The 16761-nt window shown below is 40.7% G+C and overlaps 1 protein-coding gene across 1 annotated transcript; it reads left to right on the plus strand.

Annotated features, from left to right (window-relative positions):
• Nucleotides 1-11706: 11706 nt before the first annotated feature.
• On the plus strand, nt 11707-16451 carry mycn (MYCN proto-oncogene, bHLH transcription factor). Its single transcript, XM_053514983.1, has 3 exons — nt 11707-11860; nt 12157-12817; nt 14552-16451. Exons 2-3 carry the CDS (start codon nt 12178-12180, stop codon nt 15259-15261), a joined length of 1350 nt encoding a protein of 449 aa, XP_053370958.1. The 5' UTR covers nt 11707-11860; nt 12157-12177; the 3' UTR covers nt 15262-16451.
• The last annotated feature ends 310 nt before the right edge of the window (nt 16452-16761 follow it).

A 16761-nucleotide genomic window follows, 5' to 3' on the forward strand; every position in this document is an offset into this window, starting at 1 on the left:
GCTCAGTCCATGCCTGGTCGATTGCTTCCTGACGATTATGGGCTGAAATTTGCTTGATTCTTTTGATGATTCTTGAGTTTTAGCAATTTTTGTGCAGAGGTGGACACGCTGGCTCCAGAAAGTAAACGTCCTGCCACTTATTTGTTCCATCTTTTTATTTACTTAGGCCCACACTAATTAGTGACATCATCTGTTTTTGTGCATGTAATACATGGCCTATGTATACACAGCCTACAGTATGTATACACGGCTGTGATGTGATCGTAGGCATGAGTGTGCAGCCCAAGTGCTATAAAAAAAAAAATAAAAAGAAAAAAAAGTGAGACTCAATGAATTCCACTTTCCCAGCAGGTAAAACATGAACACATGAGCATAAATGAATAGTGATAACTCGTATAAAACAAATTATTTCAAAAAATGAAGAGGTGAGAATAAATGAATTATAAGAAAAGTCATAAATCTCCCAGGCTGATAGTTGAAGAATAAACATGTAAGAATAAATAATCATTTAAAATTCATTTATTTCTACCACTGGCGTGCACTGCATCCAAAAAGCTAATTTCACATAAAAAAAACTAGCATGGATTATTATTATAATAAACAATTATAATAAATAATTTTGTCATGTGATTACTCACACGGGTGACTTTCCTCTAAGAGACACAGCACTTATTATTTAGTTATTCCTTGACATATCAGGTTAGAAACTAAACCTAACTAATTTCTAAAACCGATCCCGAAACCAACACTCCCCCCCCCATACACACACACACACCCACACGTGAAAAAAAAATGTAAAGACTGAATCTGTCTGCTATGATATTCTGCAAGAAAGATCATGTTGTCAGATTACATTCTTACAAAATCTTCACAGAATTCTTTGCATGCAAACAGCAAACACATCTCCAAACACATAAACACACACACATACACAGACCACTATCTGTCAGCCCAGGTGACATTAGAGATTCATTATCAGTGACCATGGACTGGCTGGAAGATTTATTTATTTTTTGCTTTGCTTTTAAGGAGTAACAATAGGGCAGTTAAACTGCCCGAGCACGGCCAAATTTACACGCACACCGTTTACTTTTGTGCTCTAAAGTTTTTCCGCCAGGACCTGTTAACACGGCTGCTTGTCAACGGAGCCCTAACTCACTCTGTCACAGCAGACAAACGAACAAGGAGTTCTGATGTGACATATATATATTTTTTACAAAGGCTTTGAGGTGTTTCGAAACTCAGGACTCAAAAAGGGTTGTGTGAGACAACAGGACTCGAAGGTTCTCACACTTTAAAACAAAATGTCTCACCATGCAAGCATTGTATATACAGTATATACACTATAGTTTTTAAAGTTCTGATGATTTCCTCCTTTTTTATAACAGCAAGGCCCTGCTTTAAGCTGATGAGGTTTTCTCACATTTCCCAATTTGACCTCAAACTGCTACGATCTCAAGACTAAAGCTCAAGATAAAACTACTGCAGGGAGATCATCAGGGATTTGGCAGAGCTCGGTAGACTAGCTTGAATAGCTGAATTTCAAATCAACATGTAGCCAACAATGAATTGCTGATGTAGTGATTCGAGGTTTTGTAGTACACTACTCACTTTGCTGAGCTAGCTGGCATGAAACTATGTACCATCTGCAGTCAAATGTTATTGGACAAGAGGCATTTTAGAATATTGATTTTGAGAATTGGGATGCTTAACCATATGCACGTGTGTTGTAACAGTCATTAATTATGCTAGCTGTTGCCAGCATGGGTGAAAGTAAACCAGTTACCAGTAACTTTCAAAACCAGTTATAACGTGTTTTTAGAAAGTTTTTCTTTTTTTCACTGTGAATGCAAGCTACAAAGCTTCCAACACAAGTGTAGATCCTAAATCCCTTTATAACCACTGATCAAGGGTGGAACAAGGAATGGTACACACTACATGGCACACTAGCTGTCCAGAAACCTGAAAGATAAATGCATCAGTATTCCATAGTAACATCTGACAAAAAGATCTAAAACACTGAAGCAACAGACATATCAACATGGTTGTGATACCTTCAGCACTTGGACTGCACCCTTATGACTGCGATCACATCACAGCCATGCTTCGTAGGGATTTGTGAAAGCAAGTACAATTGTAATGCTTCTTGGTTTATCTGTGAACAATTTGTAAGGGATTAAGTAGATCGAAATAGACCTATCAAGCATTTGAATTCGGGACAAACCAGTCCCGAAACCATACTCGCATCAGGAGTATGAGCAAGCATCGTTTGCAGTGTAAATATGAAACTTTTTTCTTATTTTATGGGAGGAAATAATAGAGGTTGGTGAAGTAATGACTGTTCAAACATAACAGGAACCTTTATGGACTCTCCACAACATTAAACAACATTTCATACATAATGTGCCTTTTTTTTTTTTTTTGACAAATCTCTGGAGTGTAAGAAATATTGACTGGTAAATGTTATCTGAAGCTGATCAATAACAGCCAGTGACTGATTAGATTCATGCAAACAGTTTTCACCTTAGAGGTCACATGCTTGAATAATCAATGGGATTTTCATAACTAAACAACATGCTATGAAACATCGCATCATGAAGTCCGAACGTTAGCCTTATATAAATAGCATTTACATCATATATCATCGCCGATTGAAATGAAGAGTTAAAAACCTTAACAATGCATTATGCTAAAGACTAATACATCACTATAAAGCTATATCACAGCCCGTAGGTCTTACTCATGGTACAGGAATTAGCCGAGAGTTATATGATCATGCTAGTGCTTGAGCGGAGGATTTAAAGAAAATCACTGCCTTTATACCTCCTTCACAAATATTTATGTTTCATCAACACATTCATCAACGCCTCCTCCATTACAGAATCCACTCTTCCTGTAAGTCTCTGTAATAAATCTCAAGTCACATGGCACATTCGAGGCTTCACTGGGGTTTAAGCAATCGCTTGAGACAAGAAACCTGGCAATGAATGAACTCATGATTAACATTAAATACAGGGAATCATTGACTCCTTCAGAGCATCTAATCAAATGAAAAGGGTTTTATGTCCTCCTTGGATAGCTATTTGTCATCCTAAGTGCTCAGCGCCTAGGGTAATTGTTAATGTTAGTGTGGTGTGTTAGCTTACTAACAGCTAAAGGTAGCACATTCACTTTTGATGCAGTTACCTGATTACAGTTCCTTATTCTGAATCTTATGGTATCTCTTATACAATTAGAATTTTTGGAAGTTTATGTTTAGAACTGTTTAATTTTTCTCAAAGACATCATCAGTTTCTACCCTTGAAAAGTTTAATTTTCTTTACTTTTCTGCCCTATGAAAGATGAAATCAATGAAGCAAAAAAATAAATAAATAAATGTAAGAAAATATATAAAGAAAAAAAATGCATATAGAAAAATAGAAGAAAGAAAGTGATGAATAAATAATCAAAGGAAATTAAAGAATAAAGATGATTAAAGAAAGAAAAATGAAATTAATGAAGAAAGAAAGAATCAAAGAAAGAAAAAAAGAAAGAAAGAAAGAAAGAAAGAAAGACAAAAGACAGAAAAATGCAGAAAGAAAAAAGGAAAATAAAGAAAGATAAATAAATTATTGAAGAGAAATTTACAAATAAAGATAATTAAAGAAAACAACTATACAGAAATACAATCATCAATACATTTAGGAAGGCAGGAGGGTCAAAAGTATGTGTACCCCTGACAATTACTTACACACGCTTTCCCTGTAGAACCCATTTGTAGCCCCAAAACTGGACACACAGTTATCTAGGATATCTTTGTATGCTGTAGCATTATAGTTTCTCTTTCATGACGACGCCCTTCTGCACAGAGCCAGCTCCATGAAGCCATGGTGTGTTAAGGTTGGAGTGGAGGAACTCAAGTGTTCTACACAGAACCCTGAATCATTGTTCTGAGTGTGGAATCAGTGCTCAGGAAGTTCTTACTGTATTAATTAAATGTGTGGAATTTCCCCTATGAAAAGGAAAGACAGCAAACTTTAAAATCTTTTATCTTTTATCTCTGTCAGTTTTAACCTGAGGGGAACTTAAACGCAAACATAAACCATATGTGATAATAAGAACTACACACACACACACACACACACACACACACACACACACACACACACTTCTGCTTTGGCATGAAATAGTTTTCTGTTATATATACAGAACTGCGAAATTGGCCTCGGACCGACAGTTATATGAAAATATTTTCTGGGGAAGTCCAGAGGATTTCACGACCTGTAACAATTTGTTCAACACAAACAACAGTATCCGATATGGCAAGCCGGTAACTCATTATAAAACATTTTAATAAACTAGATAGCAGGGGGAAAAAAACACATTGAGATAATATTGCCTATCATGGTTAGTTGTAGATGTCCTGTATGTTTTCAGTCACATGGCCTGAATGCCTTTTACTTTTTCATTTCTTTTTGGAAATCTTGTTAACTTCATAGGACTTATTAGACATTTGTATGAAACTTCGGATATGTGCACATGCAGACACCTAAAGATGCAAAGAGTCCCAAGTAGACAAAATGCCCAAGGGGACATTAAAGAACAAAAATTGTCTGAGGACCTGTCAAAGAACCTAAAGTTCCTATCGGTAACCCTGTATTTAACTAAAGCGCTTTCTTGCTGAAGAGTTTGGTAAAAAAAAAAAAAGAGCAAAATCATTCCGTTGTCTAGATCACAAAGAGGTTTGAGGAATGTATAAAGAGAAAGTACAGGGGATTTGGGTGCTGCTTCGGGGGTTGGACAGGGGTCAAAGGTGACTAACTGAACAAAAAAGAAGCTGGTGTGAGGGTGTGTTTGTTAGGAAGAAGTGCCACTGTGGAATCTGGCCTGAATGACTGTGGTGATGATTAAAGGATGAACTATAAGATGTTCGGCAAAAAGCCTGATGGTGAAAAAGGTGTGTGTGTTGAGGTGTAAGTGGGTGTGCTTATTAGTGTGGGTTAGACTGCAAAAATTGCTATCATCCTCTACATATATAACTTAATCTGCTTATGACAGAACAACCAAACTGCCCAATTTTATAGAGGTTTATAAGACAGTCACAGTCAGAAATTCATCATGAACATGAACATCAATTTAATGATTTATTTGAAATGTTTTTTTTTTTTTGGTCTTGAAATAAAAATATCACTGATTACATTAAAGCTGATCAGCTTCTTATTACCTTTAATTTTTACATTTTTCTTAAAACTCTTTACCTGTCAATGACAGGTACACTAGACTTTAATAGAAGAAAATCCCAAAGTGTCATTCTTATATATACAATAATTAAGTGATGCTGAAATTGAATTGTTTAAACCCATTGAAGCTTAACATCCTGTTAGTAGATTCTCTGTGTAAACAGAAAAAAAGGATTTATTTGAAAGCACTAATTGGACTGACAAAAATGATGTTACGATTATTCAGGTTACACAACCATTTCTAAACAACTGCAGATTCCAAGATCAGTCCAATCTATTGTTCATAACTACAACTTAACGAGAGGTAGAGAGAGCCATGTTGCAAACCGTCATTCTCAGCTGAGCTGAAAGAAAACTTGTTCATATAGGAACAACCATATGAACAAGTTTCCTTTCCTTTCAGGAGCCACCAAGGCCCAGGCCTGCCATGCACTAGAATCAGCTGGAGCGCCAGTAACAATGTCTATAGTCAAGCCAGGTTTACATCACCGTGGACTGAAAGGCTGCTGTCCACGAAGGAAGCCTCTGCTCCAAAATTCACATCTTTAAGCTTGACTAAAGTTTGCGAAGAAAAAGCCTTCTGGAGGAATGTTTTGACCAAAGGTAGGTTTGGAGGAGTAAAGATGAGCATTCAATCCCAAGAACACTGTAGCAGCTGTTAAGTGGAATCATGAAGAAGGAGAGGAACGTCAGACATCTTCAGCAGAACCCTCACATCATCAGCTTAGAGGATTGAAACTTGGACATAATTATGTGTTCCAACAGGACAGAGACCCCAAAAAGCACATGAGAGCGGGTTGTGAAATGGATAAAGCAGGATAACTTTAAGCTTTTAGTTAAAATTTGGGATTGGGTTTAAAAATTTGGTCAGAGCTGAAAAAACTATTCATTTAGTTAAGTCAAGTCAAGGTGAAACTTACATTTACATTTAGGCATTTGGCAGACGCTCTTATCCAGAGTGACTTACAAGAAGTACTTGCTAAAGGACATTAAAACTTTTGGTATAAATTAATTATTTATATTTGTTCATCAAATTCTTGGGGTTTTCTTATATTAATTATGTATCCACAGACATCATGAGTTTCAGTACATGAGGTAATACTTACTCTCACTGTTTAATCCCTCTTACTGTTATGCTATAACGTTACAAATCTAAAACCCAATCTCCTAAAAGCCCCGTGCAGCTGATTAACCCTGCTATTATGTCATTAAGCATTTTTGTTTTTTTGAATTCTTTGTATTATGTTAAAATACATGAATGAACGATACCCAGATTGTCATTTTTTTACCCGACTGATGACTGTTCATGCCGATGTCAGTGAGGAAATAACTGCTGAGTCATTCAGTGAATTCTGTTCTCCTGACTTCATTTCTTTTTATAAACTTGGTGCTTGTAAACAAGAAGGAACATGCACAACCTGGTTGCAAAAAGTAGCCTAACCTTCTTAAATGCTACTAGTTTATAATCGAACTAAGGAATAGATTAACTGTAATATTACTATGGATTAGTTCTAAAGGGAAAGGGAATAGTATTAGCAGTAACAGAGTGGTCTCTTGTGCTTTGACCAGACGCAGATATCTCTTAGATTATTCATATGAGAAAAGAAAGTCTTTCGAATTGTACAATATGGGACAGTTCATGACATAATGTTTTGTGGTTACAACATCAAAGGCATCTTGCCACTGAAAGCCGAATGCTGTTTAAAACAGATGCCATAAACCCTTTTATTAGCTGAACAAAGTTAACTAGCAAAGCATATCCACTGTAGCACCACAGTAAGAACATGATCTAGCAGTTTAGCTTTAACTAGCTAGATTCTCTTTAAGTCATAGGTTTGTTAAATCAATATAAATGAGGCATGTTTGTAAGCTAGAATGCCAAGCGTGTTAAATTCTTAGCTAGTTAACTGATAGCATAGCTTTCAATGTAGCTGGGAAGAAATGTGGACTACCACAACAGAACTCTTGACATGAGTGAGTCCGTGTTCACAACACAATACAGTAAAACCTCGGATTGCAAATAATGCGGTTTGCGAGAGACGAAAAGATTTTTTAATAAATTTTGACTTAAAAAACGAGCAAGTCTTAGTTTACAAGCATCATGTATCACACATGTGCTTCTTGGTTTCACATCGAGCATCACGTGATCACAACTGGGTCAATGTTTTTTTCTCTCTCTTGTGCTGCGGAATTGTGGGTAATCGTCTCCTCTGCTGGGTCTTAGTGCGCGTCTCTCACTGGTATAATTGACATCCATGCACGCGTGTACTATTTACTATAAGACTGTGACCACGTGTGTGCGAAAGACATATTTTATTTTGTGTTTGTAGGCGTATGTGTACAGCGCGCAAGTACTGTTTCCTATAGCACACGTGTGCCTGCGCGTGTAAAGCAAAAGAAAGTCTCATTAGAGGTTAAAAATCTATTTTCTCTCTCTCTGTTTCAGCCTGTCGTTATGTGTGCGCACACATAATTTGACACTGTGCCCCTTTACGCGCGCAAAGCACTTTCTCTCTCCTTCGCCTTTACACCCCCACCCCTTTTGGCTTCAGACACACACACACAGCGCCTGCACGCATAAACAGAAACACTTATCTGTCAGGATTTATTTTTACTTTTTTAAAGGTAAAGTGCAGGTTAATTTGTTTTATGTTTTATTTGTGCTTTCATGTGGATTTCGCAACACTGTGGTGTGAAACTACAGCCAAACTTGGATTTTTAGAAAATGAACCTCTGTGTATTTTTGAGTATGAATTACAAAATTATTTATTAACATTCAAATGTTCCACAGATCCTTTCATTCATTTATTCATTCATCTTCAATTAAGAATCTGGTATTTCCCCGGCTCAACTGCCTGGGACTCCAATCCACCACAGCCAGGATAGTCATTCACGCATGTATGTTTGAAACATGTTTAAAACGTTAACACCATTCAAATGTTTTACTGCAGGTAAGAGTCTCCCCACTGCACTGGGCTTAACCTCTTCTGTAAATGTCAAATGATTTTATGCCTTCATTCACAAGAAATTTCAAACAAAAGTTGTTAAGGATCTTGGACAAACTAGCTGTCCTTGATGAAAAAAGGGTAATTATACCTCATAGTCTTTTTATTTGCTTGTTCGTTTGTTTATGAATTAAATTATTACTATTATTATTATTATAATTATATAATGATTGTGTTTTACATGAATCATTTGCTCCAATATTTCTGAAATCATTTTTATGTTAGAAGTATAAATATAAACAGTAGGCATATATAGAGACAGTAAATACACACTTAATAATTTCCCTTTGAGTGTAAATTATTCAACCCATGCTGCTTTTTAGAGTGGCACAGTGCCACACACTGCATACCAGAGCATGCGGCCTGGACTGACTTCCGATTGTGTGTATTATTGATGTGCTCGCCTGCACGCCTCCATTGTCTCGCAGCGTGCTGTCACTGAGGCTTCTGGATTTGCTTTTGTCTTTTCTCTAAATATGATTGTTTTATACAAACTGGCCCAATTGCCTAAGCATCCATGACATATCTCCACCCACTAGTATGAGAAACGCAGGACACACTCTTGCACTCATTTCATTGTTAAAGGTGCTGTGCTTATGTATTGCTTTGCAATGACTCGAGTTTGGATTGATAGGCTGCTAGTAACCAAACATAACTAAATCATAATCAGCTGCGCACACCCAACCAAGACACCAAAGTAGCAAAGAATAGCTTCTTCTTCCTTTTTTTTTTTTTTTTTGCTGTAACATTCACTCGTAAAGATGCATCCCCAACATAAGTGTTAGATTAAATGGGAAGTTATTTTAAGCATTCAACCTTAAAAAAAAAAGATACAGTTAAATAAAAGAAACCATTATCATAACCTACATTCTGTCGGCTAATTAGCATACAGTTTTGGATTAACAACACCACAGCTTTACTTTGATTTAATTGGTTTCTTGTATTTAGGCATCTGTCTGTCAGAGTTAGAGCCACTGCCCAACGCCAGAGAAGAATAGAGGGGGAAATAGACACGCACACACACACACACACACACACACACACACACACACACACGCACACACACACACAGAACCGGACACACTCCCGGACCAAGCAGCTTGGTTTCCCACTCCCCCTCACATTCACACAGGAAGTTCTGTCATAACTAGGGTCATGGAGACTGGACTCTTCAGGGACTGATCCGATCCCCAATCCCATCCCCCCACCCCATCCCCCACCTTTATTCCCATATCTCCCAGTTTGCAGAACTAGAAATTGGAAGAAACTTTATTAAATGGCACATCCCAGTCTCTCATAACCTACTGCACAGGGGTGAAATAAAAGGTCAAATAAAAGGTCAGGAGATTATGTAATTCATCTATGAGCATATGGCAAAGTATTTGGCTACTCATTTGGACTTCATCCAGGATGCAGCAAATTTCGCTGGGATTATTTATCCTCCCAGTCACAGGCACTAAAATGATAGGATAAAGAGGCTTGTTTAGAAATAAAACCGTGATGAGCATGCTGAGAGTGATGCTGGGAAGAAAAAATTTTTACTGATATGATTGATTGTAAAAAAAAAATAAAAAATCCTCATTCCTCGGCTCATGGTAATGTCATGAGACCTTCTCTCTTCCTTTCTCTCTCTTGCCTACTTGCTGCTCCAGAGTTGCCAGTGATCCAGACCCCCTCTACCCTTCCGGACCTGGCTGACTCATCCTGGTGCCCTGCTTCTGATTCGAGATCTTGTCACATGCTGAGGTCTGCTCGGGATTTGTTTTTTGACTGGTGGTGGTTCCATTTGACCATGAGGATGGTCTTGGACACGGCTGATGCAGACAGCTGTTCTCTGATGACTTATGACTGCAGTCGCTCAATAGTTCCCGCCTAAAAATCTAAAAATCTAAAATAACAAAAATGGACTCCATACTAACATAAACACCTCTCCTGTTATACCCTCCTGTTTATTTTCCTACACTCAGTATGACTACAGATCAATTCCTGCTATTTGTTATCAATCAAACCTCTCAAGGTTTCTTCCTAATCACATATCAGTCAATTATATCTGTCAGAGTTTTTTCTTCCCAGCATCACTCTCAGCTTGCTCATCAGGGACAGTCTGATCATTTTAATTTATACACATTTTCTCACTCATTTCTTTAATTTATTTTATTCTGTATTTTATTCGACGATGACCTTTGTTAAGAGTGCTATATAAAAGTGTTTGACCAAACCTGTTAATTATTGAATTCAGGTGTTTCAATCAGGCCCCTTATCCCCAGTGAAGGGTTTGATGAGTTCAGTGTGGGAGAACTTGTCCTGACCTCAACCCCATCGAGCACCTTTGGGATGAACTTGAACGGAGGTTGAGAGCCAGCCCTTCTCGTCTAACCTCAGCGCCAGACCTCATAAATGCTCTACAGAATGAATGGTCACAAATTCGCACAGAAACACTCCAAAATCTTGCTGACCAACTCCATATTGAAGTATATGTGTTTGTTTACAATGTTGTTGCAGATTTGGCCAAAAACTTTTGTCCATGTAGTGTAATAATATTAATAACCAATTAGGTTTTTGTAACATTTAAAAAAATATATACAAATCAAGGTGTTGCTCTTTAAAACATATCAGATCAAAAACCTCCAAGAATACCATGGCTTTGTTACAATCTAAAATTTCTAATAATTTAACGTTGCAAAACAGTTCTTGCTATCTGATAATCACCCAGATGAGGATGGAATTCCTGTTAAGCCTGGTTCCTCTCAAGATTTCCACCTAGTGCCATGTCAGGAAGTTTTCCCTTAATATCGTCGCCCTTTGCTTGCAGGGACAATCTGATTATTTTGATTCATACTTGGTTTCTCACTCATTCCCTACTCATTTCCATTATTTTAATTTTTCTAAATCTGTAAAGCTGTTTTGCAACAATAAGCATTCTTAAAAGCACTATATGCACTAAATTACATTTTATTGAATTGTATTTGCTATACACCTATCTGGACAGAGATGCAGATGCAGAGGTATCTTTGGGAGTTGTGAGTTGGGGGTTCCACTGCAGCCTGGTAGGTGAAATGCACTTCTTGTCCACGTGGAGGCACCGTGAACCCGACTCTAGTGATGACCTCACTCCCGAGCCCTAACAATAAGAGGTGCCTCGAGTCATATATATTCCCATCTACATAAAAACCTGTAGTTCATTGGTGTGAATCGCGTCACGCACACATGCACCTTTGTTTTTGGCGCAGGAGGCTGAAATGAAACAGCTCCGTGCTGTTGTGAATAGGCAAGTGTTTCACACACACACAAAAACACAACAACAACAACAACACGCACTTCACAGGCAGTCCGCAGTGGCAATAAATCAAACGGCTTGCGCTGGATTGGTTTCAAAAAATACAACTAGCGACGCCCCTTTTTGGTGGGCGGGGTCAGCGCGTCTAAGAAAAGTGCGCGCTCGTGGCGGTTGGAGAGAATGCAACTCGGCAGCGCGGCTCGCGGCTCAGCACGGGCGCAGTAAGGAGGCGCGCGCGAGACAGACGCTTCAACACCGCGTCTGCCTTCGAAAAAAAAATAATAAGACACGAAACAGGACAAGACACACACACACATATATTAAAAAAAACATACACACAGAGACCGGCAGCAGCAGAGGTAGGAAATACTTGGGGTTAATTCTTTTGTTTATTCTTTTTTTGGAGAGCATGTGGATTGATTGACTTACAGTGCATGTGTGTGTGTGTGTGAAGCTCATGGGCTGTAAAGAGGTTTTACCTGACAGTCAGGTGAAGAAGGCAGATTATTAGATCCTTTGCTATTCTGATTATTGTAACTATTCGATACTCTTCTTTGTGCATGAACTCATGCGTCATGTATTGTACATCTCTCTAATCAACTCTCTCTTGTCTCTCCCTTGTCTCTGTCTGTCTGTCTCTCTCTCGCTGTTACAGTTTGTTGTTATAAAGAACACAATGCCAGCCATGGTGAAAAACTCCGACCTGGAGTTTGACTCCTTCCAGCCGTGTTTCTACCCGGACGAGGATGATTTTTACTTGTGCGGTCCCGGTGAAGACATCTGGAAAAAATTCGAGCTGCTGCCCACGCCGCCGCGGTCCCCGAGCCGTGCGGCGCTGGCCAGCGGTGACGCGGGGCTCGAGTGCGCGTCCGCGGGTGTGTTCGGACTCGGAGATCCGCTGGACTGGGCGTCAGAGCTGCTGCTTCTCCCGCCGCAGGACGCGGAGGACGAAGCGTGGCGCGCGCCGGAGAGCGACCTGTTCGGCGCGTGCGCGCTCGACGACCCGGTGATCCTGCAGGACTGCATGTGGAGCGGATTCTCGGCGCGCGAGAAGCTCGAGCGCGTCGTCAACGAGAAGCTCGGCCGGAGCGTTTCTTCGGGATCCGCCGGCGCCGCCGCCGCCGCCTCTTCTGGAGCGCCTGGACTTAAAAGCAGCGCCGTGAAGGCGCCCGAGGCGAACCGGGCTGCGACTGAGTGCGTGGACCCCGCTGTGGTTTTCCCTTTCCCGGTGAACAAAAGGAACGGAGCGCAGAGCGCAAACCTGACCAGGAGCGCATCTGTGGACAGGCGCGCGGACGACACCCCGAGCGACTCCGGTAAGCAAACATCATCATCATCATCAACTGGTATTAAGGACACACTGATAACCCATGCACACACACTTGGTTTATACGCACTGGACAGTCACTCCCACCAGTGCATTGTCTAAAAAAAAAAAAAACAAAAAAAACCCTTCCACTCACAAGAGTGATCATTAAAGTGTAAAATCGTGATTTGTCCACAATGCAAACTGTAAACCGTGTATCTGTTGTGAGCAAGTGTTATTGGGTTAATTTGGAGAGCTCACATGACAGCTGCTCAATCGGATTACTGCTGGGGTCACTGGGTCCTGCTGCTCGTGCTGACGGTGGGCGCGTTATGTCAGAGCGGTCCGTCTGTGCACATGTCCACTAGGTGGCAGTAAGAGAGGATCTGTCTGCAACGGGCTTGAAAACAAACACACCAGCTCCTTTTGTGTGGAGGGATGATGTCCCAGCCAGAGCTTTGGGGTAGATTTGTGTACCAAAGCAGTGGTGTGAAATCAGACGTATGTACGAAGCAATGTCCAATCTAGTGTCTTAATGGATTCTCAACTCGTTCCTTATGTGACGAAACAAGGGAGAGTTCAACCTCTCTGGAAAAGGCTTTGTGTAGAAATCTGTTAGAAAAGCCGCCTCCCCTTTATTTCTGCTACGATATAATAATCTGAACCTTCATGTTTGGGGCTTCTGTATGAGCGTGCGAGGCTGTGTTTTGCTGAAAACGTAAGAAAATATACATTCCCCTGATACAATAAGGCACTTCCTGTCCAGACGAAGCCGTTGTTTCGTATGCAAATCTGTTTTGGCCGTCTCACGTGAGTATGAGTGTGGGACCTGGCACTGCGTTCCGGCGTGTGGTCTGCATAAAGGTGGTGTGTAAAGAGAGAGGGAGGGAGAGAGAAAGTGAGCATACCACTGTGGGTTCGACTTGGCAGGCAGGGAGACTTGCCGAAGGCTTCAGAATGATAATAATGGGGGAAAAACACCAGCCGTCTTTCTTTACAGCTTTGAACGAGCGCGATCTTCCTTCAGCTGTCCGTCTGGAAGCACTCCAAGTCACGTGTCTTAGGGCCTGGCCAAAGCCCGCGAATAATCGCCGCTCGTGATTACAACACCCCTGCACTCTCACTATGTAGACTTCTCTCTCTCTCCCCGCCCAGTCCAAAATAAAACATAGCCTCTGGCAGAAGTGAAGAAGAAAAAAACGAAGGAAAGAAAGAGATCTTCTTTTACTTTTCCATAAATCCGCCTGGTCCCGCCACACACAGACGGGTTCCTGCGGAGCACGTTTGAAGTGTGAGGCCATGAGATTTCAGTTAATGGCAAACACACTTCATGAGCGGCTTAGCTGATAATCACCTCCATTATCTCATAAATGCGACCCGGAGGCTGTTGCGTCTTCTCTGCGTTCTGTCTCTGCACCTGGACTGGCCGTTACACTCTCACAGCAGAATGACTGCTGAACAAAGCTCAACACCCACACACACACAACGCCTTATCAAAGTTCAAGTTTTGAAAGGGTGTAATAAAAAAGATACAAGTAGCATCAAAGACCCGACATGTTACCTGTTTGTGTAAATCATTTATCTTCTATCTCTCTCTTTCTCTCTCTCCAACACACAGAAAAATTAACAAACAGCTTCTTACACAAATACTTAATCAACATCAAATGCTTCGTCATTTTTATCTGTAATACACACAGTGGAAACTTGTGAAACATGTTAACACGTATCCTATCTGTACTTTCAGACGATAACGATGATGTGGATGATGAAGACGAGGATGACGAGGAAGAGGAAGAAGAGGAGGAGGATGAGGACGAAGAAGAAGAAGAAGAGGAGATCGATGTGGTAACAGTCGAGAAGCGACGATCCAGCGCTAGCAAGAACTTCAGCTCTCAGGCCTCATCATCGACAATTCGGCTAAATCCGGGCGCGAGCCGGGCGCCCCAGGAGCTCATCTTAAAAAGGACGGCGGCCGCCTCCATCCACCAGCAGCAGCACAACTACGCAGCGCCTTCGCCGTACTCAGACGACTCGGACCTTCCCTCCGCTCCCCCGAGCAAAAAACAGAGATCCGATAGCAGCGGTAGCTCCAGCACAAACTCCCAGCGTAGCGCTAAAACCAACACTTGTTTGCCGATCTCGCTGAACGCGGCTCAGAGGGTCAGGAAAAGCGGCTCGGGCTCAGACTCGGAGGACAACGAGCGACGGCGCAACCACAACATCTTGGAGCGGCAACGACGCAACGACCTGCGCTCCAGCTTCCTGACGCTGCGCGATCAGCTGCCTGAGCTAGCTAAAAATGACAAGGCAGCCAAGGTTCTGATCCTGAAGAAAGCTGCAGAGTACGTGGGTACACTCGAGGCCCAGGAGCTTCGGCTCCGTCAGGAAAAGGACAAGCTCCAGGCGAGACGGCAACAGCTCCTCCGCCGCCTGGAGCAAGCCAGGACTCGCTAGCCTGCTCCATGCTAACCTTTAGCACTCATGGCTGGAGGCTAATTGCCTGATCAGCCTGCCCCCCACCCCGAAAAAAACGAACTTATGGACACTCACTGCTGCCACTTTCTTTGCACATTTTTTGGACGTCTAGAATGTTTCGGGTTTACTTTTGTCATTCCAGTCACATCGAGGAAAAGAGAACGTACAAGGATGGTCCCTTATTCCATCCTAATTTCTTCTTATTTTTTTTATTTTTTTTTGTATGAATGGGTTTCCAACCCTTTCCTCTCTTAGACTTTTGTTGAACTTCTATTCAGGAACGTGGAAGTCGACGAGGAGCACGCAATACAACACACGCCCACTTTGCCTTCACTTTGCAAACGACACGAAAAAGCAAATAATATTTAACGTGGAAAAAAAGAAAGAAAAAAAGGCGGGACATGATTAGGGTCAGTTCACTAGGACTCGACTCCGTCTGTCCCACACACTTACATACACACACACACACCTCTGTCTTTCTGGTGCTTTTAACTCCAGATATACCTCTGAGCACCTTGATGTCAGTAAAGCAAAATACTATCAATCTGCCTTGTTTTTATTATTATTTTTTTTTTCGTTTATGTTTTTTGTACACAGAACCGTCTTTGGGTTTTTCTAAGAAAATTACTAGACTGGAAGTTTATATACCGTTATTAAGTACTGTATGACCCTCGATTTATGAGGAACTTTGTAATATAACGTTGTTGTTTTATTTTTCAGTTTCATATTACCGTTCTTTGTTCATCACACGATACTTACTAATTTGTACACCTACGCTTTAGTGTGCTTCTGATACATACTAAAAATCGATACTTATATTTTCGTATGAAAATGAGTTGAGTAGATATCACTATCCTGTTTTATCTCTTTGCTCTTTACGTTCATTCTTTTTTCCTTTTTTCCTTTTTGTACAGAAATTTCTCTATCTACATTTACCTTGTTCCCTTCTCCCTCCCTTGATTTTTTTTTTTTTATATATATTTGTACCTATCGGGTTCATAGAACTGGGTCAATGGGAATGTTTTCTCTCTCTTTCTCTCTCTCTTTCTCTTTCTCTCTTAATCTCTCTCTCTCTCTCTTTCGTTTTCTAAGCGTACATTTTAGTGCTGCAACTCATAGCACTTTGAAATACCTCATTTTGAATAAAAAATAAATAGACTTTGAAAATACTGTTTCTGACTTGAGAGTTATCAATACGCACACACACACATGCACGCACACACCTACCTCACACTTCCAGTACTCCCTAAGGAGAGTTTAAAGGGTTAATAATATACAGAACATCAAATGGCTTAGTGGTTAGCACTGTGGCCTCGCACCTTCAGGGTCGAGGGTTCGATTCCCACCTTGGGGTCCGTGTGCATGGAGTTTGCATGTTCTCCTTCAGGTACTCTGGTTTCCTCCCACAGTTCAAAGACATGCAGGTTAGTCTAGCCGATGTTTCCAAATTGCACCTAGTGTGTGAATGTTGTCCTACCA

Source organism: Clarias gariepinus, chromosome 2 (assembly GCF_024256425.1).
Source record: "Clarias gariepinus isolate MV-2021 ecotype Netherlands chromosome 2, CGAR_prim_01v2, whole genome shotgun sequence".
NCBI classification, from domain to species: Eukaryota; Metazoa; Chordata; class Actinopteri; order Siluriformes; family Clariidae; genus Clarias; species Clarias gariepinus.

Coding starts and splice junctions, on each gene's coding strand:
- mycn (XM_053514983.1), top strand. CDS start 12,178: ATGCCAGCCATGGTGAAAAACTCCGACCTGGAGTTTGACTCCTTCCAG. Junction 12,818..14,551: donor CGACACCCCGAGCGACTCCG/GTAAGCAAACAT, acceptor CTGTACTTTCAG/ACGATAACGATGATGTGGAT.